Consider the following 25,614-nt stretch of genomic DNA (forward strand, 5'->3'; position numbering starts at 1 on the left):
ATGAACAGGAACTGTATGACAACTTTGATGCAGTTGTAATGTGTACTGGGGCAACATGGCCTCGTGACCTTCCTATTCCTGGACGCCAACTTGAAGGAATTCATTTTGCGATGGCATTCCTTGAGAATTGGCAGAAGGTTCAGATGGGTAATGACATTCATGTCCCCAAACTGCTCGCCAAGGACAAGGACGTGATAGTCATTGGTGGCGGTGATACTGGCTGTGATTGCATTGCCACATCTTTACGTCAGGTATGCTAATACTTCAATTGATTCTTATACTGCTGCAAATGAACTGTTTCAGTACTCCAATATTTCTGTTCTAGGGAGCCAAATCCATTACCACATTTGAGATTCTCCCAGAGCCCCCTGTTCGACGAGCTGCTGATAATCCATGGCCTCAGTTCCCCAGAGTCTTCAAGGTGGATTATGGGCATGATGAAGTCAAGTTGAAATTTGGCAGGGATCCTCGTCAATTTAGTACAACAAGCAAGGTATTGTTATGTTTCTGAAAATATAGTTATGTTTTATTTTCTGAAGTGGTATTGTTTGTTCTTAACCCTTTCTTTTATCATTATTAGGAGTTCCTTGATGATGGCAAGGGCAATGTCACCGGTATTAAGACAGTCAAGGTCGAGTGGACGAAGGATGATCAAGGGCGATGGAAGATGGAAGAGGTTCCCAACTCGGAGAAGGTTAAATATTTTACATTTATGGTTTTATGACAATATGATAATGCAGAACAATTTTTTAAACAAATCTTTGTATCCTAGGTCTACAAGTGTGATTTGGTTCTGCTGGCCATGGGCTTTTTGGGCCCAGAAAAATACATTGCAGAGGAACTGCAGCTTAAGTTGGATCCTCGAAGTAATTATGAGACGCCTAATGGACAGTATTGCACATCAGTTCCTAAAGTATTTGCAGCAGGGGGTAAGTTCAAAGCCTACATTTGTCAGAAAAGGTAAGCCAAGCCTCATACTAAACTCCTTATGGTTTGTTTTTGACAGATTGTCGTCGTGGCCAGTCGCTCGTGGTGTGGGCCATCTCTGAGGGAAGACAAGCCGCAAGAGAGGTGGACCAGTTCTTGACTGGAGAAACGAACCTGCCCGGCCCGGGCGGCGTCATCGTACCTCACGCTCGCCGTGGTTAATTTCTGTCGTGGAAAAGGAAAACAATTATTATTTTAAAGCAAGGGCTTCCATTCAGTAGCATCCCTTTCGATTTCTGTTGCTTTTCCTCCCCATTTCTGTTCGTTTCTAAGCTACTGTCAGAAAGGAGGGAATCAACAGATGGCATCATTAGTTGTTTTCAGAGTCGTTCCTTTTCTGTTTTTGAGTCATTGCCCGCAAAATGCGTCCCTTGTTTTTCTTTGTAGAAGCTGGGCTCTCTATATGTTATGGTGGTGAATTTACTTTCGCCAAAAGCCATTATCAGTATTAGAAAGGGAGAACTTTGAGTGTTAGTGTGTGAGTGTTCTGCATGGAGGAGATTCACCAATGGCAGATTGATAGAATGGAATTTCTTTTGTACAAGCAAATATTGATTTTATGTCCTATTTTTGTTACTGTGAGCTTTTAAAACCCAAAGTAAAGGTGTTTCAATTTTTTTTTTTAAATTTGTTGCATACTGGATAACAATGAACTTTTGTCAACTTGGTTTATTCATCTGAAATCCTTTTACTTCAGATCATATTTTACTTTTTCTTAACGTAGGCTTAAGTTTGTATAAATATTTTGTTATTTCTGAGTAGTTTTGTTTTATATTTCAAATTTAATGATTTGAATGTGCAAAATGCTGGAATCTACAGAGCTGTGTCTATTTAATTACTCATTTTTTGTGTGTTATGTTAATTTTTAAGACCTGTTGAAGTTAAACTTGAATTTGAAGGCTAGAAATGTGGATTGTTTGAGGTTTATGTTGGTGTATCTACCTCAAAGTCAAAAGGCTAGTGCTGTTCTAGTTATTGATTGCTAAGTCACATAACAAAAACATAAGTATAACTTGGGTTTTCTTTTCTCATGCATTTGCTTTATTGTATCTCGCCAAAGATTTCAAACAAATCAAAGGGCTCTAGAAGATTATTTGTTCTTTTAAAGGTTTTTTGTTATTGTTGTTGTTGTAACGCTGTTAATGGTATGCCTGTTGCAACACACTGAAACAATTTGTCTGCTCATGAATTTCCCAGTCGGTGCTTGTTATTTACGTTGTCTCATCTTGCTAATATTAGCTTGAAGCTAGTAGATAAGCAATGGACCTATAAGCAACAGTTTTGGTCAATTTATTTGGCCATTTTGTGGTTGATTATGCGATTGTGCAGCCGTATATTTGTTTTACTGTGTATGTTTACTTAGTAAAAGAATTATTGTTGCAATATGCGAAGCAATTTATGTATCATGTACATTTATCAATGGAATATCTCTGTTTCAAGTTTCCCATGAACATGTATACTGTAAAAACTTATATAATCTACATCTTGGATAAAAAAAAATGAATAAAACTATTTTATGAAATTATTTTTTCTGAAACATAGTTCTGGAAATAATTGTGCTCTGATCGTTCATGCCTGAAGCGCATCTCTTCGATATGCAATCGAGTGTCTGGTTAATGTGTTATGTAGCACTTTTTTTTTTGAAATTATTGTCAAAAGTACTGTATATCGCGATGAATTGTGGTGAAAGTCGTGTATGAGATTGAAGTTAATCCTTGTTTCATTACGGACCTGTAGTTACAACATTCACATTTGAAGGCTACTGTACCATTATCATGTGTGCTTTAGATCTTCACTGAAGATATATTTTAAATTGTCAATTTAGGGGTTTGCCCCATAACAAATTGCTTTAAGAAAATTAACTGTTGAAGACTACTAGTATTTTTATTACATCTTTAAAGTAGCAAACTGGCTTTGAAAGCCAGCTGGTCAAGAGTTTATGGAGGGAATGCTGATAGACTGGCAAAGAATACTTGAATGGTTGAAGGGTTTATCCTGTCAACAATATAAATTGGTATTGCACAAATGAAGTTGATTCCGAACTACATTTCCAAAATAAAAGCAAGATACTTGTTAGAATAGACATGTGCCTTTTAGATTTTTGCTTGAATGGTCTGATGTTGAAAGCTATTGTTCTACTCATATTATGAAAAGAACCTTGATCTTGGCATACATCTGAATCCACCTTTGCCTGTGGCACTTTCATTAACATTTTTCTTGTGTCCGTGTGATGTGAGTGTCTGAGCCTGGACGGTGCTCACTATTCAACCTTGGTCTTTTCTGCGAATAATTACTCTTACAAATGGCTTTTTAGTTTGATCAAAATAGGCTCAAGTGATCTCCTGTGCGTTCCATTACATGTAGCCAAGCATTTATTGAAAATATAAATGTTCAAATGCAAGAGGCATGGCTTTGACTATAATACTATGAACTTAATTAATCAGGCAACCTGTCATGTCCCTTGTATTGAACGGATGTGATACTATACACATTTTGGGTAAATAGAGTGCATTTAAAGTTAAGTTCTGTCTTCATCAGGGAATTTGCAGGTACACATGTTCATCATATATTTACTAAGAAAGTTCATTTTTAAAATCTGATATGTACTCAGTCTCTCTCTTGCCAGCATGTTAAAGTTACAGAAATTAATTTTATCCAAGTACGTAATTCTTGTCTAGATTATCTTCGGCCTCTTTCAATATTGTTATAGAAAGAAGTCAGCCATAAACTACCAATATAATGGATGTGTGTATTGTGAAAAATGCAAAACAAAAGACAAAAAAAGAAAATAATATTAAGCAACAATGAGACAATAATAATGTAAAGTAAACGAATCACATATATTTCAACTGCATTAGTTAGTGTGCTTGTGAGAGCGGCCAGATAAAACGGTGATGGGAAGTGGTTCCACTCCACAGAAGAGGTTTCCAAAGTGTACATGTTGTATCACTGTTTTGACAATAAAAACCGCTCGCACTTAAGTTTGTTTATTTCATTCCAATTGTTTCATCCAATGTTGGTCCCTACAAATTTCATTTGGTGTGAAATCTCAAACCCAAAACCCAGTACATTCAGTACCATCAGTCTTAAGCTCGCAGCACAAAAATCCGACTCCTAGGCCAGGCCTGAAAATCCTGTGATGTCTTGTTTTGTCCTTGTCAAACAGTTTTCCCGCTGAGGAGTTCGGCTGTAGAAATCGCAAGCGGGTCAAGCGCCTCGTCAGGTGCTTCCCTTTGCATTCAGCAAGCTGCCGTCAGGGGGCACTGAACAGATTTAGAAGACTGCCGCTCGCGGTGGCAGTGTGTCTCCCTGTATTTACTACTTGATCTCTTCTACCTCCACTGCTTCATGAAATCGTCCACTTTCATGTTTCTTTCATGTCGCCGCTTTGGTGTGAGGGGAACTATTTTGTCTCTTCACAGGGGAAAAATGTTGAGTTTCCTTTTCTTATAGCCTTGTGTGTCCGGGGAAAAATCTTGTGTTTCCTTTTCTTATGGCCTAATCTGTCTTTAATTTCCTATCACCACGGTGACGTGTCGGTCGAATAGGTGGCCTACCTTCATTGCCACCTATTCGACATGTGACATGAGAGGTGATCTTACGATAAGATTAACCCGCCTCCCCATGGAAGAACAGTGAGGCATGCTGCAACATTGGCAGCCAGTGGAGCTAGGGAAAGTGCGTCAAGTAGGGAGAACATGCAGTCTAAAATAAAATAAAATAGCGTTTTTAAAAATCTTTTTTTTTTTCAAATAACACACCATAAATTAATTTGTAAAAGAAGGGAGGAGGGCAATCAATGCATGGTGTAGTTCAAGTTTAACCACTTAGGATTACACATGAAACACTTAAAAATAATATTTTCCGTACATGAAATGTGTCTTGGAGATATTCTGTGATTGAGTTATGTTTTGTTATAATTCTGTTTGGTTGGCTTACAAATATACTCATAATTCATGAATGAAAGAAATAATGTTTATGCAGCACATCAGTCAAATTTGCACAGAACATGTAGTACACAAGATTTCTTGGCACAAAAAGAAAGTCGTATCTCATTAAATGAAACAGTCCAACTAACAACTAGGGACCCAAAAAAGGATTCATTTTCACTTCCACTCTGTGCGGCAGGGCCTTGTGGAAATATAGAACTAACTTGATGAGAGAACCAAGTCAATAGATCATCAGAAGATAAAAACTTGCCAGCAAGACATTTCTGATTTGATCCGTTATCTCACATTAAAACATGACTTGTTTCAATTGCTCCATCACATACAGGACAGTAGATCTACAGAAACTACTATTAATTTAAACCCAACCTTGTCTTAAAGCTAGTTTACTCTTGTTAGAGAAACTTAAAATCTTACAATTCAAAAAACAAACAAAATGAAGAAGATTAAAGAAATGATGGGAAGCATTACACACTGAAATAAGCAAAATTGAAATAAAGCTTAGATCTTAGTGAACCACATTAAACAAAATATAAACTGTGTTGCATCAACAACAGTATTGAACATTTCTTGATATCTGATAAAAGTACCTCAACACATATTTCTCCAATTCCAAATTTTGATTTGATTATTCAAATGAAAAAAAAAGACTCTATTAGAAGGTATTGTTTGGTTTTTTAAAGTGTTGGAAAAACATATCATCTCTAATGTAAAATACACATATGAAAAAAAATCAATCAACAACTGTACACAATACTTAAGATTCATGTCCAGAAGCCATCTTAAATATGCCAGAATAATATTATGCATTCCTATCTGTACCTGCATCCTATTGGAAGAATATTAAACAGATGAGATATAGACTATTTGGATGAGTGAGAACATCTTTTCACAGAGTGCAAGTTTGATTCAATAAGCTCACTGTTTTCAGTGTTGGTCAGAGCTTGCCCTCTAACCAGTCAAGTACAAGTAGATAGCCAGACAGCTCCTGGACACTTCTAATCAAACACACAAGGTAATAATAGGTCATCAATGAAAACACTTCAACACATTATACATTATTAATGTGCTCAGTCAACAGCGTCTTCATAAACAGTTTAGATCACTACTGAATGCAATCAAAACACAAACTATAGTTTAGACTAAAAACAGTTAGATATTCACTAAAGCACATCATCAATGTTCTTTAGGAAGCAACGACTGTTTACATGTTTCAAGCAGTCTTGAAGTTTTCCAAATAATGTGGCTTTGGTGGGGAAGCTGGCTGTCACTAATGACATTGGTCTTGTTTATATTGCTTATGACAACCAATATTAATTACATTATCTTTCCCACAAAGTTTCCCACATAGTCACTATGCTTATTTGTTGGTCTTTACACTCATTGAACAAGACACAAGTTAATGACAGTTAAGGTATTGTGAATTCAAACATGGACAAAGTGATCTTCAAACATTGGGGATAAAAACGACACAAAATGACAACGTATTTCATTTATACGATTCTATCAGTGTGTGGCACTAGGTTGTCATCAAACGAAATTGTCCAGAGCACAGCTCCAATTAACCCAAGGACTACAATTTTTTGAAGTTTGGCAGAAATTTTCAGTAACATGTCTGAATGAAGTACAAACCGGCAAGCTCTGTGACGCATTACACGGACAGAGACACAAAGCTGTTGTACTGAGTGATGTTTCTCTTCAAGATGTCGGCACACGGGCCCAGCACGCGCTCAAACCTGGAACGGCAACCAAGAAGACGGGAAACGTGAGACATTTTGACCGCAAGTGCACAGTGACCCAGAAGACCGGTGGTGGCGGCCAAAATTCTAGACGCGCTTTTAGCTCCAGAGTCGCTAAATGGGACTCGAACCGAGCGTGTGACCCCACCAATGGATTGCTCTCCGAACGAGGAATCCATTGGTGGGGTCACAAACTCGGTTTGAGTCCTGTTTAGCGACGCTGGAGCTCAAAACGCGTCTAAGATTTTGGCCGCCTCCACCGGTCTTCTGGCCCACTTCTGTTTAGTGACCGTTTGAAATGAGTGACCTACCTGGCGCGATCCAGCTTGACGCACTTGAGGGGCCCCCTGGCAGTGACGGTGGCAGCGCGCGGCCGATCCAGCAGCAGCGCGATTTCACCTGCCGAATTGAAATGGGATCCAGTGAGCTAGGCAAGGGGCGAGCGAAGCACTACGCCAGCGCCACACTACAAACTCAACTGTCTATCAGGTGCAGACCAACCATACCTGCATACCTGCAAGTACTCGCCTGCAAACGCATACTTGGCCAAGTCGCGGGCCAAGTGCACATGCATGGCATGGAGTTATGGAGCAAAGCATGCAGTACTTGGCCAAGTATGCATTTGTCAGTGTATTCTATTCCAAGAATGCATTTGTAAGTGAGCACTAAGTAGACAGTTAGGTCTGTAGTGCAGCGGCAGCGGCAGGAAACCGCCAACTTGAACTTGAACTGACCGAAGTAGTCGGACTGTCCCAGACGGCCGACTTCGACGGGGTCCTCCCCCTCGGCGCGGTACTGCAGCACCATGGCCGTGCCCTCCACGATGATGTAGAAGTCGTCGCCGGGCTCGCCCTGCCGCACGATGGTCTCCTTGTCCGAGAAGGAGACGGGCTCCAGGGCGTCGGCCACCGTCAGGCGCTCCCACTTGTCCAGGCTCTCTGCAACCAAACGGCGTGCCGTGATGCGTAGATTCCATGCTGTAGCCCGTCTGATTGGCAGACCGCAAAAGAGAGAGGGGGGGCTGAGGCGTGGCGGCGTGGCCTTGTGTTCCAGCCATCAATAGCAATAACCACCGGAGAGAGCGCCTGCGGAGTCCAGCGTAGGCCAGCCCGCTCAACAGGCGCGTGTGGCGGGTCGGCCTACCCCGCACTTCACAGGCGCTCGCTCCGGCGCCCCATCAGGAACTCATGTAAACGTAGGGAAAACAGGCGCGGAACCTCCGTGGTTGGCGAGGTGGTGCGGAAGGTCCAGGCAAAAAATAGGCCAGACACGTTCAGGTCTTTTTCTGTACGATCTTTTTTTTACCACCAAAGGGCAAGGGCAGGGGCTTTTGCCATCAAATACTAGCAAAACCTAAGTGCGCGCTCGAGGTCATACTAGCGTGCTTTGTGGTTTCCTCCCAGGTGGAGCATGCCGTGCACTCTCTTGAGTACACTAGAGAGTACCCCATTCCGAGTGCATTTTCCGTTCCAAGCTACGGAATGTTTTGCAGTGTTGCCAAACGGCTCGGCCCAACACGGCCTCTCACTCCCGCCGAGGCTCACCTAGGATGGAGACTCTGGACAGGAACTCCTCGTACATCTTGCGCTTGCGGATGGTGGAGCCCATGAGGATGCGCCGGTACGAGTCGCGGTCGATGCCCCACAGCTTGACGTCCGTCTTGGCGCGCACCGTGGCGGCGCGCGGCGTGCCGTAGATGAGCGCCAGCTCGCCGAAGCTGCCGCCCTCGCCGATGGTCGTCACGCACTCGTTGTTGACGTACACCTGGGACGAACGCCGGTCAAGCCCCGAATCACAGCGAGCCAGAAGACCGACGCAGGCGCACAAAACTCTCGATGCGTTTTGAGCTCCAGAGTCGCTAAACAGGACTCGAACCGAACGTGTGACCCCACCGATGGATTCCTCGTTCGGAGAGCAATCCATTGGTGGGGTCACACGCTCGGCGCGAGTCCCATTCAGTGTCTCTGGAGTTCAAAGCCCGTCCGGGATTTTGACCTCCTCAACCGGTCTTGTGGCCCACAGTGGCCGGCATATGAACAGACAAAAGCGGGCTTGACTGCCACCCCACCTCCACTTCGCCTTGGTCAATGACGTAGAAGTTGTCTCCCTCGTCGCCCTGCTGGATGATGGCCTCGCCCGGCAGGAAGTTGACGGGGAACATGGCGTCGAAGATGTCGGAGCGCTCGTTCTCGTCCAAGTGCGAGAAGAGCACGTTCTTGGCGATGGCCTTGCTCAGGGCGGCCATCGTCTTGTAGTCCTTGGGCACCACCTGCGCCGAGAATTCATTCAGTGCTTCAGCTAATACTGTTTATTGAAAAATGAGAAACCGCACTGCCCGGTTTTCTTGTATGCTGCTCCACATGAATTGTGAATAAATTTCAATGGATTGCAGGAAAAATTCCACGAATTTCCGGTGTTGAATTAACTGAATTTTGATGAATTTCTCTGAATTTTGACTTAAATTCACAAACTTTGGAGAAATTTCACTAAAACTTCACGACTGTGCCTGAATTTTGGTGAACAAATTCTTTGGAGTTGTTTCCCCTTGACATCACACTTGAAAAAAGGCTCAAAAGTGGACCAGCCTGCCGCATGCACCGCCGTACCTTTTTGACATAACTGGTGGCGTCCTCCTCCGACACTGGCTCCGCAGATATGCCCCCCCTGCGGCGGGCTGGTTGCGCCCCTTGCGCGGGCAGCGGCGACAGGTCCTCCGTGTCCTCTGGCGAGACGGCCGCCTGCTTGGCATCGTGGGCCTGCTCCTGGAACAAACGCAAGGCCGTCGGTCAGCTACACTGTGGGAAAAAATCACAGTAAATCCTGTAGTGATTAGTACAGCTGTCACTGAGAACATTTTTCCCGGCGGCGTGGATACGACGGTCGTTCGGGTGGTCCGAGGGTGGTCCGAAGGGCCCAAGGTGGAGGAATGAGATGAAGCCGGAGGAGGAGGGGTCGGAGTGTCCGGCGAAATACGAAATACGAACCCTGAAAAGATCCGAACCGACCGGAGGGCGTGGCGGAGCGGCGGGCACCGCGCCGTCCCCCGGGAGGGACCGACAGGCCGGGGCCTACAGCGTATCAAGGGCCAGATTCGGGTAATGGGGCCCAGTATGTCCTGCCGCCCGCGCCGATACACCATGAGAAAAATACTCCGAAAAAAAAAGCACCTGAAGCTCGAAGTTTTGCGGTTCGATCGCACACGGTGATTTACAACTAAGAATGAAATAAAGAAAACGACGAAAAATAAGTTTATTATAAAAAAAAAGAAATGGTCGAGTTCTTAAATTGCCGATTCTGAGCAACTTCTTAGTCACTTTCAATGCAAAAATAACCGTGGTTTGGTATGAAAAATGGATGGAAAAGGTACGAACTTTCCACCCATGTATAAACTGGTGCGGAAAACATGTTCGGAACGGCTGCAGTGCCGTCACAGGCGAGTCCCTTTCATCCGCGGTGGATGTGAACAAAGGGAAGGTCGAGTTGCGTTTGAGGGGGACAGGGGAGACAGAGAGAGAGAAAGAGAAAGAGAGAAAGAGAGAGAGAGAGAGAGAGAGAGAGAGAGAGAGAGAGAGAGAGAGAGAGAGAGAGAGAGAGAGAGAGAGAGAGAGAGAGAGAGAGAGAGAGAGAGAGAAGAGAGACACGAGCGTCCGCGGCCGGGCGCCGCCCTCAGGGATGAGAATGTTTTGCGCGCGGCTCGGCGCGGCTCCACTCGGCGACCCTTAGCCTCTCCACGCGGCCTCGCGGCCTCGCGGTCCGCCTGAATAAAACAACCCGATGGCGCAGCGAGCCGAACCAACCTCACCCCTTTTTGCTGCCCCTCCCTTCCAGCGTGGCGCGCCGCCTGTTGTCTTTACAATTGCAGCAGAGTATCAACAACCAGACTGTCCATTATGTACACTGAGAGCAGCCCGAGCAGCAAGCCGACGGCAGAAAAAAACGTGCACTTTATGAAATTTCAGCAAAGAGTGTTTTTTTTTTTTTGTGGGAGTTTTGTGAGAGCGAAAGGGACGTCTCTGTTTCTGGAAAAGGTAAGCCAATTGGGTTGGTTCGCGTTTCCTCGAGCTTTGCACCGCGTTTGCACCGAGTCCGCCAAAGGGCTGGGCATTCCCTATTCATGCCTCCGCCTGTCCCGGCGGCGAGCAAGCAGGGCAAAGTGACCACGACGGCTCCAACTACACCGCTACACCCGTCGGGCTGCAAGCCCACTATCCCGACCCGCTCCGCTGTCTCCCTCGTACTCGTGTGGCGTGTCTGTTGGGGTGCGAGAGAGACAGAGCGGAGCGTCATTCGTTCTTAATCAGCGTCCTGGACCAGTCCACCGAGTCCACCGCGAGACCCCGCCAGAGTGACGCGCACTCCACTCAAGGTCAACTTACCCCGAGGGGGGGGGGGGGGGGGGGGGGGGAAGCAACCCCGTCGCGTGGTCAGTGTCGCGGCCAGCGCCGCGTCACCGCCGTGACAGCCCTGGCGGCCGAGTTGGCATGCCCGTCACGTCGCGAGGGGCGGCAGACTGATTCCGAGAGTCACTTTCGTCGCCCCGTCTCTCTCTCTCTCTCTCTCTCTCTCTCTCTCTCTCTCTCTCTCTCTCTCTCTCTCTCTCTCTCTCTCTCTCTCTCTCTCTCTCTCTCTCTCTCTCTCTCTCTCTCTCCCCCTCTCTCCCCTCTCTCGCACCTCTACGGGACGCTCCGTGTGGGTGCGAGAGAGACGGAGCGACGAAAGCGACTCTCGGAATCAGTCTGCGGGCTGCTTCGCGCTGCGCGTGCACGGCCGGGCACCGAGGAAGCGAGGCACTGGGGCGCGACGGCCGCGACGGCACGGGGCGAGCGGAGAATTAAGTGAAAAGGAGGCGGGGGGTGGGGGGGGAGGGGGGACGTCACCGCACCGCACGGACAGGTGTGGCATCGGGGGAGGGAGGCCCTAACACGTGCTGGAGCCAGTCTGGGGCCCGATACATATCGGCGCACTGCACGCGCGCAAGTGTGTGGGCGTAACGCGGGGGCTGGTTTTTCACGCGCGTGTGGCGCGCACGTGTGTGTGGTGTGTGTGTGTGTGTGTGTGTGTGTGTGTGTGTGTGTGTGTGTGTGTGTGTGTGTAAAAGCCGGAGGGCGAGTGTGCTGGTGAGGCCTTATCTTCTCCTTCCAGCGCGCCCCGCCGCACCCCATGTAGTACGTGTGAAAGCCCTGGCCAAAGCGGCGCGAGGCTGGCTGGGGCGGAGCTGGTTCTGCTGCTGCTGCGTGAATTGCCTGCACCCACCAAAGCGGCTCCGGAGCGGCGGGTCGCGGGGCTGCTTCTGGCTGGGCGCCTCCCCGCCGCCTCGCCGCGGCACCTCGAATAGAACGAACGGTTGGCGGCGGCTGCAGACTCATTCCGAGAGTCGTTTTCGTCGCTCTGTCTCTCTCGCACCCATGGGGCGTCCCGTATCGGTGCGAGAGAGACAGAGCGACGGAATCAGTCTGCTGGCTCCGGTCGAGCGATTCGGCTGCCTCGCTCTGTCTCTCTCGCACCCCTTCGGCGCTCCATGAGTGCGAGAGAGACAGAGCGAGGCAGCGGAATGGCCCGCTCCACAGCGGTGCGGCCGATGGCCGATCCATCAATCCTCCAATCCATCCATCGCGGAATGGACGCGCGGTTATCCGTCGCTGCGGCAAGGCGGCAAGGCCTGCGGCAAGGCGTGGTGTGTGGCACACTGTGTGGCGCGCACCGTGTGGCCGTGGCGCCCTGGCCATCGCTCTTCCGGCGAGCACCGCCGCCACGCCACTGGGAGAGGGACGCCTCGCAGGCCCCGCACCAAGACCGACGTCCACGAGGCCAGTCCCACAGTGGGCCAGAAGACCGGCGCCGGCGGCCAAAACTAAACACGTTTTGAGCTCCAGAGTCGCTAAACAGGACTCGAACCGAACGTGTGACCCCACCAATGGATGGCTCACCAAACGAGGAATCCATTGGTGGGGTCACACGTTCGGTTCGAGTCCCATTTAGCGACTCTCACGGTAAACCGAATGCCTCGAAAACCGGGAGAGCGCCCCGGTTTTGGATGCGCTGTCTCACTCCCTCTCCACAAGATAGAAAAAGACAGCGCACCCAAAACCGGGGCGCTCTCCCGGTTTTCGAGGCATTCGGTTTACCGTGTGGAGCTCAAAACGCGTCCGGGCTTTTGACCGCCTCCACCGGTCTTTTGGCCCACAGTGCCCTGCCGGCTCAGCGGCGGTGAACGCGATGTGGGCCAGCCGGGCCGCCGGGCCGCCGTCAGCATGCTGCAAAGCCCTCGTGGGGCTTTGCCGCGCCGCCGCGCCGCCCCTCCCATCGAGGTGGGGCTTCGGTCGGGCGACTTTATAGAGGCATAGACAGCCAACCCCCTGCCCCTTCTCCCGGGGCCCGGCCGCTGCAGGCTGATGCCGATCGGTGCTTCGTCGCTCTGTCTCTCTCGCACCTACACGGACGCCCCTCGAGTGCGAGAGAGACAGAGCGACGAGGCCCCATTCGGCATCGGTTTGCACCGCGCTGCAGCCGTTCGGCAGCCGTCCCCCGCCAGCGAGCGCGCCGCGCGCCGACAGACACTGCCGCCATGCCCGCTTTTCCGCGCGCGGCCCACAGTGGGCCAGAAGACCGGTGGAGGCGGCCAAAATCCCGGACGCGCTTTGAGCTCTAGTCGCTAACAGGGCTCGAACCGACCGTGGATCCACCAATGGATTGCTTTCCGACCGAGGAATCCATTGGAGCTCAAAACGCGTCCAGAGTTTTGGCCGCCTCCACCGGTCTTCTGGCCCACTGTGGGCCGCGGCCACTCTGGGGGAATTAATGCGAAATGAAAATGGAATTTTCCGCCCGGCGCACTGTCGGCATGCCGCGGGCAGCGCGCGCTGGTCCGGGGCGGTCCGGGTCGGTCCGGGGCGGTCCGGGTGGGGTGGCTCGCGTGGACGCGGCCGCCGAGTCGCGTAATAAATATCGCTTCTCTTTCCGGGCGGGCGGAAGTTTAAAACGGAAAAAATGTAATGGCCGGTTCAAAAAGGGGGGAGGGGGCGTCCACGCCACGACGGCCTTCGATCGCAGCATAGCGCAGCCTACTTATGCATTCAAATAACCAGCCCCCCATCTATATTTCCATAGTTTGGTCAAGGCGCCGGGCGCAGCCTGGCTCAGCAGACTGATTCCGAGAGTCGTTCCCGCCGCTCTGTCTCTCTCGCACTCATGGGACGCCCCGTGGGGGTGCGAGAGAGACAGAGCGACGAAAGCGACCTTCGGAATCAGACTGCAGCCGGACATTGGGGCGTGGCGGTAATTCATTTCGGCTGCCAAACGCGGAGCCGAAGCAAGCCCACTGGAAAAACAAAAACAACAAAAAAAACCAACAACACGTCGACCGCGTTGTACACGCAGAATTATTAATTTCTCCATTCTTTATGGCCGCTTTCAACGCGCGCATTCCGATAAGGGGTTCATTTCCTCACAAATTACGTAACGCGGCGAAGGGGTGGTCGGGCGCTGCGGCCCTGCGCTGCCGCCTGGTGTTCCGAAGGACCGTTTCGTCGCTCTGTCTCTCTCGCACCTAGGTTTTTTTTTGTCTGGAGCTTCTCTTAGTCAGACACGCCTTGTTGGGCTTGTGTGGCGCCGACGACGACGCCATCGAGGTGGACCTTGCGGTGGAGGCGCCCGCGCTGCTCGCCGAGGGGAACGGCGAGGACAGGAAGGAGCGAAGCGAGGAGGAGGAGATTACACGGCGAAACCATCCCTCCAGGGAATTGACCAATATTTCTGGGAATCCCAGAGGATTTTCCTGGGAATTGACCGCCATTCCTGGGAACCCCTGGAGATGAATTTACCGTGTATGGGACGAAGGGGAAGAAAGAAGAGGGCGAATGTTTACAAAGAAGGGGGAAAAACAGGAAAGAATAAGGTGAGCGGGTTAAAAGGGAAGAAGAGGGAGAAGGAAGGGAGAAAGAAGCACATGGAGGGATGCCACAGAGTTCGTCCGCGATGAAGATAGCGACGAAGAAGAAGAAAAATCGTTCCATTTGGAAATTACGGGCGGAGTCCTCGCGTCCTTCCGGTCGCCGCCATTTCCGCCGCTTCCCCGCGTGGCCGCGACGTCTCGTCAGTGCGGCGGAACTCCCTGGGAATCCCTCACAGTGGGCCAGACAACCGGCGCCGGCGGCCAAAACTCTAGACGCGTTTTGAGCTCCAGAGTCGCTAAACATGACTCAAACTGAGCGTGTGACCCCACCAATGGATTCCTCGTTCGAAGAGCAATCCATTGGTGGGGTCACACGCTTGGTTCGAGTCCCATTTAGCGACTCTGGAGCTCAAAACGCGTCCGGGATTTTGACCACACCACCTCCACCGGTCTTCTGGCCCACTGTGCGCCGCCGCGCATCGCCGTCTAGGCTCCATGATACCGGCAAGGCGCCCCAGCAGGCGGGGCCCACAATCTGCTGCAGGGCCTTGGAGATGAGGCCGCCCGCCGCGCCTCCGCCTAACTCTCTCAACTAGTTTCAAGCGAGCAGCGGCGTGCATTTTAAGCAACTTTTGGCAGCGCTTCAATTTTACTTTTCACGCGAGGTGCAATAGCATGACCTCCTTTTTTCGCGTGTGGAAATGTTTAGTTGGACGGTGCGACGGGGAAGCACCCCACCGCCCACGACGAGTGCCAAATGTCAAGGGGCCTCGGCCACCTCCACCTCCGAGGCAAAAAACGCGCCGCTGGTATTTCAGCATTTGCACTTTGCAGCCGTAAAGGTCTCGTCTCGCGATTCGCACGGGAGGCCGCGGCGGAGAGAGGCGCCGGGCACCGCCTCTACACTGCTGTCACGACAACAGTGCCGCGGGTTCAAATACCCGCCTTTGGGAAGCCTTTCCCTGCTGGGAACAGAGGTGCCGTGGCGTCCCAGTAGTCCCGCATTCCTCGCTCTGCCTCTCTCGCACTCACGGAGTGTGCCTGCGGGGACAGAAGCTAGAGAGACAGAGCGGCAGGGCGCAGCCGAATCGGACTACGGACTCGTAGACTAATTCCTGCGAGTCGTTGCATGCCGTCTCCGTCGCACTCACGGGGCGTCCCCTCACGGCGCGAGAGTGCGAGAGAGACAGAGCGACGAAATCGCTCGGCTGGAGTGGCGGCGCGCCGCGGGCCACGGCCGGGCCGGTCTGGAATTGCGGCGGTGAACCGTGGACACGAAGCGTCTGGCTGGAGCGTCTGGCTGGAGCGGCCGGAGCTGAAGAGCTATTGTGGCGGACTTTGCCGAATCCGAGGCCGCGGGCACTTCCAGTGTGCTTCCAGCAAGCTTCCAGCCAGCCCGGCGGCCCGCCCCGTCCCACGGCACGGCGGCCCTCCGCCCCGCAAAGAGAATTGAAACGCGCGTTGTCCAGGCCGCGTCTCTCTCTCTCTCTCTCCCTCTCTCTCTCTCGCTTTCAGAGACAGAACACGCTTCGGCATCAGCCACTCGCAGCGCCGGGATGAATTCGCCTGCAAACTTTTGGAACACAGCGCCGCCCTGGACAGGCTCCTTTATTGCCCGCTTGTACTCGTCTGTCTCTCTCGCACTCGCGGGTCCGCCGCCGCCGTCCGGGCAGCGGCGGCACCGTCAAGTTTCTGCGAGAAGACGCAGACAAGTCCGGGCGGAGACGAGCGGCGTGTGTTTGAGGAAGGCACACAAAAAACAGAAGAAGGAAATGAAATAAGATAAAAATAAAAGTTGAGCTCTTTTGCCCCGTTGCTGGCGGCACCTGGCACGAGCGGGGCATACTGGAGGTGTGAGATACAGTGGCGGAACCAGAGGCGGAACGAGGGGGGGGGAAGCACCACCTTAGCCTTCTCACAGGCAAATTGTTGTGTTTTGCCTACCTTTCAGGCGGCTATCTAGGTGTCCCCCCCCCCCCCGGAAGAGGAGGAGGAGGAGGAGGAGGAGGAGGAGGAGGGAGGGAGGAGGAGGAGGGAGGAGGAGGGCGGAGGAGGAGGAGGAGGAGGAGTAGAGAGGGGCGAACTTCCGAGGTGCACCTCGCCTAACATCACTCCTGTTCGACGATCCAGTTACAGTGTGGTGGCAGACAGAAGCGAGTTGCCAAGTGGGGGGGCTCTAATTCGTCCCACGAGAATAAAGGGCGCGCGAAGCAGTAAGTTGCGCGAGTGGCGCGAGCGGCGATAGGAGGATAAGGATACGCCCCGGGGGATGAGGGAACCTATGGCGGGGTTCGCGTGTACACACACGCACACACACACAGACACACACGCACGCACACATACATCGCACGCGCCAAAGCCACTCGAACCTCTAGCGTTAATTAGACGAGGCGCACTTCAATCACCACCACCTCCACTCGCACACACACAGACACACTAACGCGCGCGCTCTCAAGGCATAGGCCCACGCACTTTCATCAACGGCTAATATGATGCGCAGTGGCGCGGAAGAAACACGATCAGACCAAACACAGGGCGGGCGGGCAGGCAGCCAGCCAGGCAGCCAGGCAGGCAGCCGGGCGTGCGGCCCGAGCCATCCGGACTGGCCCGGATCATTCTGATGACTGCCGTTGGCGGCCGTTGGCGGGCGGCGTCGGCTCGTCAGCAGGGCGATTCCGAGTACTGCTCTCGGTGCGGCCTCTCTCGCACACTGCCAGGACGGACCACGAGTGCGAGAGAGACAGAGCAGTGCTCAGCCTGCAGGTGAGCCCCAAGCCCGGCCCAGCCCGGCCGGAAGCACGTCGACCGTGCCGCCGGGCCCGCATCCAGGGAATGAATCCATTCATGGCAGCCTGGGGGCTGGCCACCGCACAAAAGACCGGCGCAGCGAGGCGGCCAAAACTCTAGACGCGTTTTGAGCTCCAGAGTCGCTAAATAGGACTCAACCGATCGTGTGACCCCCACCAATGGATTCCTCGTTCGGAGAGCAATCCATTGATGGGGTCACACGTTCGGTTCGAGTGCCATTTAGCGACTCTGGAGCTGAAAACGCGTCCTACATTTTGACCGCCGCTAGCGGTCTTCTGGCCCACTGTGCGGCGACATGAGACAGGGTAATCCCCGCCCGGACGCCGCCGCCGGCGGCAACCCAGGCAGGCAGACAGCATGAGAAGCTCCCATGCAGCCGGTCTCCGGGCGGGGCGCGGCGGCAGGCGGCAGGCTGCACGGGGAGCGCCTGCGAGTCGCAGATAGGCAGCCCGCCGGACGCGCGGGCCGGGCGGGCTGGCCCAGCTCATTACCATTACCATTAAGGGCTAGACCACACATGATCGTATGCCATTTTCATTTTGGGCCCGACACAAGCTCGCCTGCACTGCAAAACGAGACATGGCCGTCCTTCCTTACTAAGGTGACACTCTACCCCTGCCGGCCGGGCCTTGTGTTTGGGGGTCTCGTTTTCATCTCTCGGCTCGTAACTAGGGCTGGAATGAAACACAGACTGGTATCAAATGGGTTTTTCTTCTAAAAGGAACTCCATCACGCGTTGGACTCGAATCATATCCGAGGAATTGGATCGGCGTCCCAGTGTTGCCGACCACCTCCAAAGGTCTTCTCCATTTCTCCACTCTGCGAACCACTTCGGACAAAGTCTGATAATGCCTCCCTTTCTTTTTGCCCAGAACGATTAAGTCCATGGAGTGAGCCATTTCTACGCGTCTGGCTGTCAGCCCACCCGCGGCCAGCGGAACGGAAAACGAAATATAAACATGGCCTGCCTTTCAGCTCGACGCCGTCCCTGTTTTGCCGTCTTCCGCCGGCTTATCACCACCCCCATCCCCCACCCCCTTCGTCTCACAGTCTCTGTCGCGCACGCACACACACACACAGACACACACACAGCCAAACGCACGCACACCCACGCACGCTATCGCAATAAGGGCCACCACAGCCAGTCTCAAACAAAGCAGTAGCCGCGTACGCCTCCGCCCTCGACCGATCTCCAAAGCCGTATTTCGGCGATAACGGTGGAGCGGCAGTGGCAGCGACTCACGCCCCGCCCCGCCCCGCCCCGCCCCGCCCTTCCTCCACGTCCTCTTCCACCTTGATGGAGAAGCATGGGTCCCTGAGGAGCGCGGCCAGGAGGGCGCGGCGGACTTGCTGAGTGAAAAGTGGGCTGGAAAGTGGGCAGAAAATGCCGGGTGAAAAATGGCGGCTGGAAAATCCTGGATAGAAAATGCCAGGTGGAAAGTGGAAGTGGAGCACAAACTATGTGAAGAGGCACGCAGCAAGCTCGAGTGGAACGCCTTGGTAGTGGGACAGAAGACCAGCGCGGGCGGCAAAAACTCTTGACGCGTTTAGAGCTCCAGAGTCGCTAAACAGGACTCGAACCGAACGGTAGGGTCTCACGCTCGGTTCGAGTCCCATTTAGCGACTCTAGAGCTCAAAACGCGTCCGGGATTTGATTTTGACGACCTCCGTCGGGCTTCTGGTCCACTGTGCATGGAGTGCGGAGTGGATCGTGCGCCACACCACACGGCGGTACTCGAATTCAAAAGAGCGCCGCGGCTCGCTTGTTTGTTGGTCGACCTGTCCAGATGTATACTTTCGGGCCGCCCACCCACCAGGCCGCCAGGCCACCAGGCCGCCCTCGCCTCCGCTCCACAGTGGGCCAGAAGGCCGGTGGAGGCGGCCAAAACTCTACACGCGTTTTGAGCTCCAGAGTCGTCAAACAGAACTCGAACCGAACGTGTGACCCCACCAATGGATTCTTCGTTCGGAGAGCAATCCATTGGTGGGGCCACACGTTCGATTCGAGTCCCATTTAGCGACTCTGGAACTCAAAACGCGCCTAGAATTTTGGCCGCCTCCACTGGTCTTCTGGCCCACTGTGCGCTCCGCCGAGCCCCTGAGCCCCAGCCAGGGCGCCGGCGCCCCCGGCGGGGACACGGAATCTCCTTAAGTGCCAGCGGCGCCGCCAAACAAACGCCAATGTTGGCACTGCGCTGAAGGAGCCGCGAAAGCCTCCACCGTCGGCCAAGAGTGTCAACTTACCAAAATTTCCACCGACAGGTACCAAGCGGGTCTAGAACGGCGAACGCTACGTGCGTTCTGCCCAAGACGCGGCTTGGGTTCGAAATTTATTTCTTTAGCCTTTTAACCCGAACGTTCCATGTACAAGAAAGCAAATTGGTTCGAATGGCACTCCGTGCCTCTCTGCCGTCACACAGTGGACGCGGCCCAAATTCTAGACGCCTATCGAGCTCCAGAGTTGCTAAACAGGACTCGAACCGAACGTGTGACCCCACCAATGGATTCCTCGTTCGGAGAGCAATCCATTGGTGGGTCACACGTTCTGTTCGAGTCCCATTTGGCGACTCTGGAGCTCAAAACGCGACCGGGATTTTGACCGCCCGCACCGGTGTTTTGGCCCACTGTGCATCGCGGCCACGCGAACAGTGCGGTGCGCCTCGCCGGGGGCGGTGTCGGGGCGGTGTCGGGGCGGTGGCCAGTCTGGCCGGGCAGACCGGTAATGAACAGCGACGCGTTTCCACCCGCCGCGCCGTGCCGCACCATGCCGTGCCATGCCAAGCCCTGTCGTGCCGCCGCGGGCGCGCTGACTACGGTGGCCATGGCCATGGCGCGGTGGTGCAAACAAACCTCACGTCATTATTTTCCACGCGGTCCGCGCGCTTTTTCCGCGAGCAAAACAATCATTCTAATTAAGTTTCTCATCTCGCTTCGCGCAGCAACGGCGCTAGCCAGGCAGACAGACAGACAGCAGCTAGCCATAGCCACCAGTGCGCGCCGATAGGCTCGTCTTTTTGCGAGAGAGGTCTCACCAGCGCGGCAACCACCGAGCGCAACTCAGTGCGAGCCCCTTTACCCCTAGGCGCACTGACGTGGCAACCCGCAAAACGGACGCCGTGGAAAAGCGACCCCCGCGACTCACACGGCTGACTGCCTTCCTGCCTGGCTGGCTGCCTGCCTGCCTGCCTGCCTGCCTGGCGCACGTGCCAACGCGCGATGCATGCGACGCTAGGGGGTGGAGGTGGGGTGAGGGGATGATCCAGGTCAAGCGCAGCGCCACTTCTGTCCAGCCAGCTAGTTAGGCAGCCAGGCAGGCAGCCAGGCAGGCAGCCAGGCAGCCAGGCAGGCAGGCAGCCAGGCAGGCAGCCAGGCAGCAGCGAGCCAGCCGCCTCGGAAGGCTGCGAGGCGGCGGCCCGGGCGGGAGGCAGTTGGGCCAAGTTACGGCGCCTCGGGGGGTGCAGCGGGGAAGGGGGTGGGTGGGGGGCAGAGGGAAGGGGCGGCAGCCCGGACCAAGAGCCAAGGGCCGAGGGGTCTAGGGCCGACGGAGCGAAGGGAACGCAAACAGCCAAACGGCGGAATATAGTAGCGGAGTGTGCACAGTGATGTACTACGACGATACACAATAAATGACTCCGCCGGCCGCCCCGAGCTGTAGGGACGGGCAGGCAGGGCTGGCGGATAGGCAGACAGGCAGGGCTGGCAGGCAGGGTGGCTGCTGACGACGACGACGACGACGCACATGTTGGCGAGGAGGACGACGCGCTTGAGTGGGGACGACGGAGCGGAACGCGGATGCTGCGGCTGGCGGGTTGAGGAAAGCCAATGTCATTTCCGCGAGCGGGAGAGGGGGGGGGAGGGGAAGGGGAGGGGGCGCCGGGAGGTAAGTGAAGTAGTGGAGCGCAGCGCAACGACTGCCGAGAAGAATCGGGCCATTTTCCTGGAGATCCTTCCGGGATTTCTACTTGATTGGGTGGCACCGCAACCCCGGGGGGGGGGGGGGGGGGGAGAAGAAGGGGAGAAGGGGGGGACGGAGGAGAAGGGGGGGGTGAAAATTAAGGGGGGAGCAGGAGGAAGAAATGGGGAGAAGGGGGAGAAGTAGGGAAGGAGGGGGAGAAGGGGGAAGAGGCGAGAAGTGGTCAAAAGGTGGTGATGGAGTGGGGAAGGGGTAGGGTGGGAAGGGGGAAGGGTCGTGGATTAGGGGGTGGGTCGCTGGGATTGGGTATCCGGGGGATGATCACGCTGTGTTATTGATGGGTTCAGAAACACGCCGCTGTACGCAAATTTAGCTCAAACAAACGAAAGCGGGAAAAGGGCACCCGGTGTGCACAGGGCGGCCGCATGGATGAATGAGCAGCCGCCTCCCCCCACGGCAAAAGGAAACTTTCGGCGGCACAGTGCATACAGTGTGTGTGTGTCTGTGTGTGTGTGTCTGTTTGTGGGTGTGTGTGTGTGTGTGTGTGTGTGAGAGAGAGAGAGAGAGAGAGAGAGAGAGAGAGAGAGAGAGAGAGAGAGAAGGGGGGGGGGGGGCTGCGTTCGACCTCCGCTCCGCTGTGGCAAACTCAACAAAGGTTTCGCTTGAAACATTATGCGCAGTTTGCGGTCGGGTTTGATGGCCACCAGAGGCAAAGTTGCGTCGCTTAGGAAATTTCTAAATCAACAAACAAACCTAAAATTGTTTTTGGTATTTTTTTTTTCATGTTTTTGTCCTAAGGGTTGCGCGCTGTGGCTGGCAGTCTTAGCGCGGGCGGCCCAGCGATGGCCCGGGGCGCTCATGACCCGCCGAGCGGAGCGGAGTCGAGCCGAGCCAAAGGACAAGAAACAAAGGCGCCTTTGATCCGCTTATCGCCGTTTAGCCGCCCCTTAACGGCCACCAGGCCGAAGGGCCCGAAGGCGGACAAGGCCGCCGCGACGCAGCAACACATCGCCGAAACATCGAACACGACGCTACACGCCCACCGGCCAAAGGCTCGGCTCGGCTCGGCTCGCTCGATTCCACGCACAACACGCAGAAGAAAGCGGGGAAGAAAGCGGAAATAAAACGTAGAATACTTCGTAATTTGCCAACAATATCCAAGCAAAATAGCTGGAGCTTATACTATGGCTCGAAATGATTCAGAATGTGATGAGCGTGTAGCTTTCTGTGAATGACTGCCACATATCCCGGTCGGTTAATGAACCGAGGCCAGATAATCCTTTCCCTGACCGCTGACGCGATGCTGGCGCGACCGCGCCCCGTCGTCACATCGACTGGCAACGACGTGGGGGAGGAGGGAGTAACTTTCCGTGTAATGTTCTGCTAATGGCTAATGGGGCACGAGGATCCGAACACACGGGACGTCGCGTGGCGGGCACACCACTGACGGAGCTCCGCCCCCGCCCCATCCCCTTCCTGTCTCCATCCCTTTCCATCCCCCTCACCGCTTTTCACCCATTCCCCTCATCTTTATCCACCTCTCTCTCCTCCCCACCCGGCTCCGCCTCCTCTCTCTCCTCTCCATCCAACTCCTCCTCTCTCTCTCTTCGTCCACAACATCTCTCCCTCCACGTCACCTCTCTCTCCTCTCCATCCAACTCCTCTCTCCCCTCCCCCCTCATTTCCAGCGGCATGGCGGCGGGTGTAGCGCTATCAAGTCACTGCTCGTGAAGACGCGCTCAATGGCCCAGAAATTGAATTCCTCATCCCGGCGTCGGCATTCCGGCCTTCCGGGCGACGAGGATGACGAGGACGACGAGCGTCCAAACAAAGTGCATTTGGGGCGTAATGGAGTTCAAGCGGGGGGGAGAGGCGCCCGGAGTCGTGAGCACGGCGATGACGTCATGTTTCGCAATTTGCACCTCTTAGGTGGATTACCTTCTCGGAAGTATGTAAATGACGAGCTTATTTCGAGAGCTCGCAACTTCGCAGGGAAGAAAGCCCTTCACAAGCGCGCGGGTTCTGCGCCGCTGCTCCGTCCTACTCGCCCTGAGGCTCTCAACAGCAACTGTCTGCAGCTTCTGGGATTGGTAAATATTTTCTCTTAAGCGTCTGCAAAAGGGAACGCCCCCAAGGCGGCCGGGCTCCTGGGCCGGGGAGCTACGAGCATTCTTCATTTACATAGATGTTTCAGCTTCCCAGTTTTCAGGACTTTATTGCACGCTGCTAAAAAAAAATAAAATAAAGGGGAACATCGCAGGAGCGTGCGGTTTGAAGCTCCGTCGGGGCGTCGAGGCAGCCCGGGCTGCGGTCCTTCCCCAATTAGTGCAATCAAGCCAAGTGCCCCGAATTGGCGGTCTGGCTGCCACCAAGGCTGCCACCAAGGCTGCCACCAAGGCTGCCACCAAGGCTGCCACCAAGGCTGCCACCAAGGCTGCCACCAAGGCTGCCACCAAGGCTGTGACCAAGGCTGCCACCAAGGCTGCCACCAAGGCTGCCACCAAGGCTGCCACCAAGGCTGCCACCGCGCCGGCACTCGAACCGCAACCCCAGCTTGGGAATAAGCTCCGAATTAATTTGATTTTCGGCGACGCCGCGGCCCTCAAGAGCACCCCCATCCCCTCCCCCACCCTTGCTTCCCCGAAAGCAATACCATGGCCGAGCTCCGATCGCTGGCTCCCCAAATTCCGAGGAACCGGAAATGGTTTAATTCAGTCAAAGTGACAAGGCAAACACGTCCAAAGTGTCAGACCAGTCAGAAGTTTTAAAGGCCGCATTCAAGTCCGCACAAACAACATCACTTTCGGCGTCGGCGATGACATTCCACGGCGGAAAGACCGTCTTTTCCTGTTCTCGGGGACAAGTTTGATCTACACCACCGAAAACAACCCTGATAAAGGCAATACGCGGACTTGGGATTCCGGGTACGCGTCGGTCCTGTCATCTTGGATTTGCATTGGAAAGACATCATGCCAGGGTGTCGGGGCGCCGACGACGGCGAGGCGTGGCGTAGCGTGGCGTGGCGTGGCGGGGAGACGCGTAGCAAGGAGGGGTGGCTCGGGGGGCCAGGTGATTGAAAGTTCGAGGACAGTTCACACAAAAGCGCTTCCGAGTGCGTCACGGAAAGACAAACCCGAGACGCAAGGACGCCGGCGCGACGGCGGCGAAGAAGAATGCCTCCGCCACGCGACTCGAACATGGACATCCATTCGGTTTCGGGAAGCGAAAAAACATCACCTCCTGGATCATCCCTGTTTTCTTTTTTGTATCTTGGATGACCTGCTCCTGGCGCTAGAACTGGGGAGGGTTCTCAGAACGCGCCGTCGGACTTCTCAATGAACAAGCCACTCCCTCCTGTCTGTCTGTCTTTCTCTCCTCTCCTCTCTCTCTCTCTCTCTCTCTCTCTCTCTCTCTCTCTCTCTCTCTCTCTCTCTCTCTCTCTCTCTCTCTCTCTCTCATATTCTTCTGCTTCATATTCATCCAGTGCGGCTGACTCTGCCTCCCTCGTCGCCAGCCAGCCCGAATATATACATCCAGGCCGGCCCGGCGGACGGTCCATGGACGCCCAGTCGGCACGGCAGATGACACGGAGTATATATGCCCCAGTTTGGCAGCGTGACGGTAAAGAGGAAAACGGGGGGGGGGGGTGTCCCCGCGTTGACATGTAAATTTCCTCGCCGTTAATTGAGGGAAAATTATCCTCGAGCACAGCAGCAGGGCGGAGGCTGGCCAGGCTGTGCTGCTCCGGCCCGCCTCGCCCCGCCGGGAGGGTGGGGCGGCTTGCGTAGGCTTGCGGCCCTGCAGACCCGGCTGTCCTGCCTCGGCTCGGCCCGGCCGCCTAGCTCAGCCTGCTCAGCCCTCAAACAGCACTGGCGGCCCTTCTTGATGAAGGGACGGCCCACGGCGACCCACGGCGTGGTGTTCCTCGGGCCGCACCCTGCCGCCGGGAGATCTCGCCATAAGTACATCAGCCCGGGGACTGCCCGCACAGAAGCTCGTGGCGAGGAATAACTAATTCCAAGTTATAAACCAGCACTTTTCAGAAATTCAGAACCGTTGCTAATGCAACCGGAAACTAATACTAAACGAAAAACCATCTCAATTATCTTTGCTTGGGAAGCGAAAATTTTGTTTGCTTCTCGGACGTTCATATTACTTGTTTACAAATGCGACTTTCTTCACAACTCGACAAAGAACTGAATCAGTTCTTCGATGGGGCGCTTCAATAGCTGGCGAGCTGTGAAAACCTCGGGGAAACCGAGGGAAAACCCTCTGCGAATACTGCCCGCTGTATAGAAACGGCAGCAGTTTCGTTTAAAAATTCAAATC

General features: G+C 53.6%; 2 protein-coding genes across 6 annotated transcripts in view; one reads left to right on the forward strand and one right to left on the reverse strand.

Annotated features, from left to right (window-relative positions):
* Positions 1 to 3,968, forward strand: part of LOC117639366 (glutamate synthase [NADH], amyloplastic) — a 35,168-nt gene extending 31,200 nt beyond the window's left edge. Inside the window, exons 29-33 of one of the 2 annotated variants that reach the window (XM_034374956.1) lie at positions 9 to 251; positions 326 to 493; positions 581 to 694; positions 773 to 929; positions 1,007 to 3,968. In XM_034374956.1, coding sequence (XP_034230847.1) covers positions 9 to 251; positions 326 to 493; positions 581 to 694; positions 773 to 929; positions 1,007 to 1,149 — 825 coding nt within the window. In that variant the 3' untranslated portion in view covers positions 1,150 to 3,968. The remainder of the gene's footprint in view (positions 1 to 8; positions 252 to 325; positions 494 to 580; positions 695 to 772; positions 930 to 1,006) is intronic. The other variant, XM_034374964.1, reaches the window with a different exon arrangement.
* A 740-nt stretch (positions 3,969 to 4,708) lies between these two features.
* Positions 4,709 to 25,614, reverse strand: part of LOC117639392 (cAMP-dependent protein kinase type I regulatory subunit) — an 88,531-nt gene continuing 67,625 nt past the window's right edge. For 3 of the 4 annotated variants that reach the window (XM_034375020.1, XM_034375028.1, XM_034375012.1), the window contains 6 exons: positions 9,280 to 9,435; positions 8,742 to 8,942; positions 8,218 to 8,437; positions 7,408 to 7,611; positions 6,985 to 7,072; positions 4,709 to 6,670 (listed from right to left, as the gene is read on the reverse strand). In XM_034375020.1, the coding sequence (XP_034230911.1) occupies positions 6,586 to 6,670; positions 6,985 to 7,072; positions 7,408 to 7,611; positions 8,218 to 8,437; positions 8,742 to 8,942; positions 9,280 to 9,435 (954 nt within the window). In that variant the 3' untranslated portion in view covers positions 4,709 to 6,585. The remainder of the gene's footprint in view (positions 6,671 to 6,984; positions 7,073 to 7,407; positions 7,612 to 8,217; positions 8,438 to 8,741; positions 8,943 to 9,279; positions 9,436 to 25,614) is intronic. The other variant, XM_034375003.1, reaches the window with a different exon arrangement.

This window comes from Thrips palmi, unplaced genomic scaffold (genome assembly GCF_012932325.1).
Source record: "Thrips palmi isolate BJ-2018 unplaced genomic scaffold, TpBJ-2018v1 HiC_scaffold_1, whole genome shotgun sequence".
Lineage (NCBI taxonomy): Eukaryota > Metazoa > Arthropoda > Insecta > Thysanoptera > Thripidae > Thrips > Thrips palmi.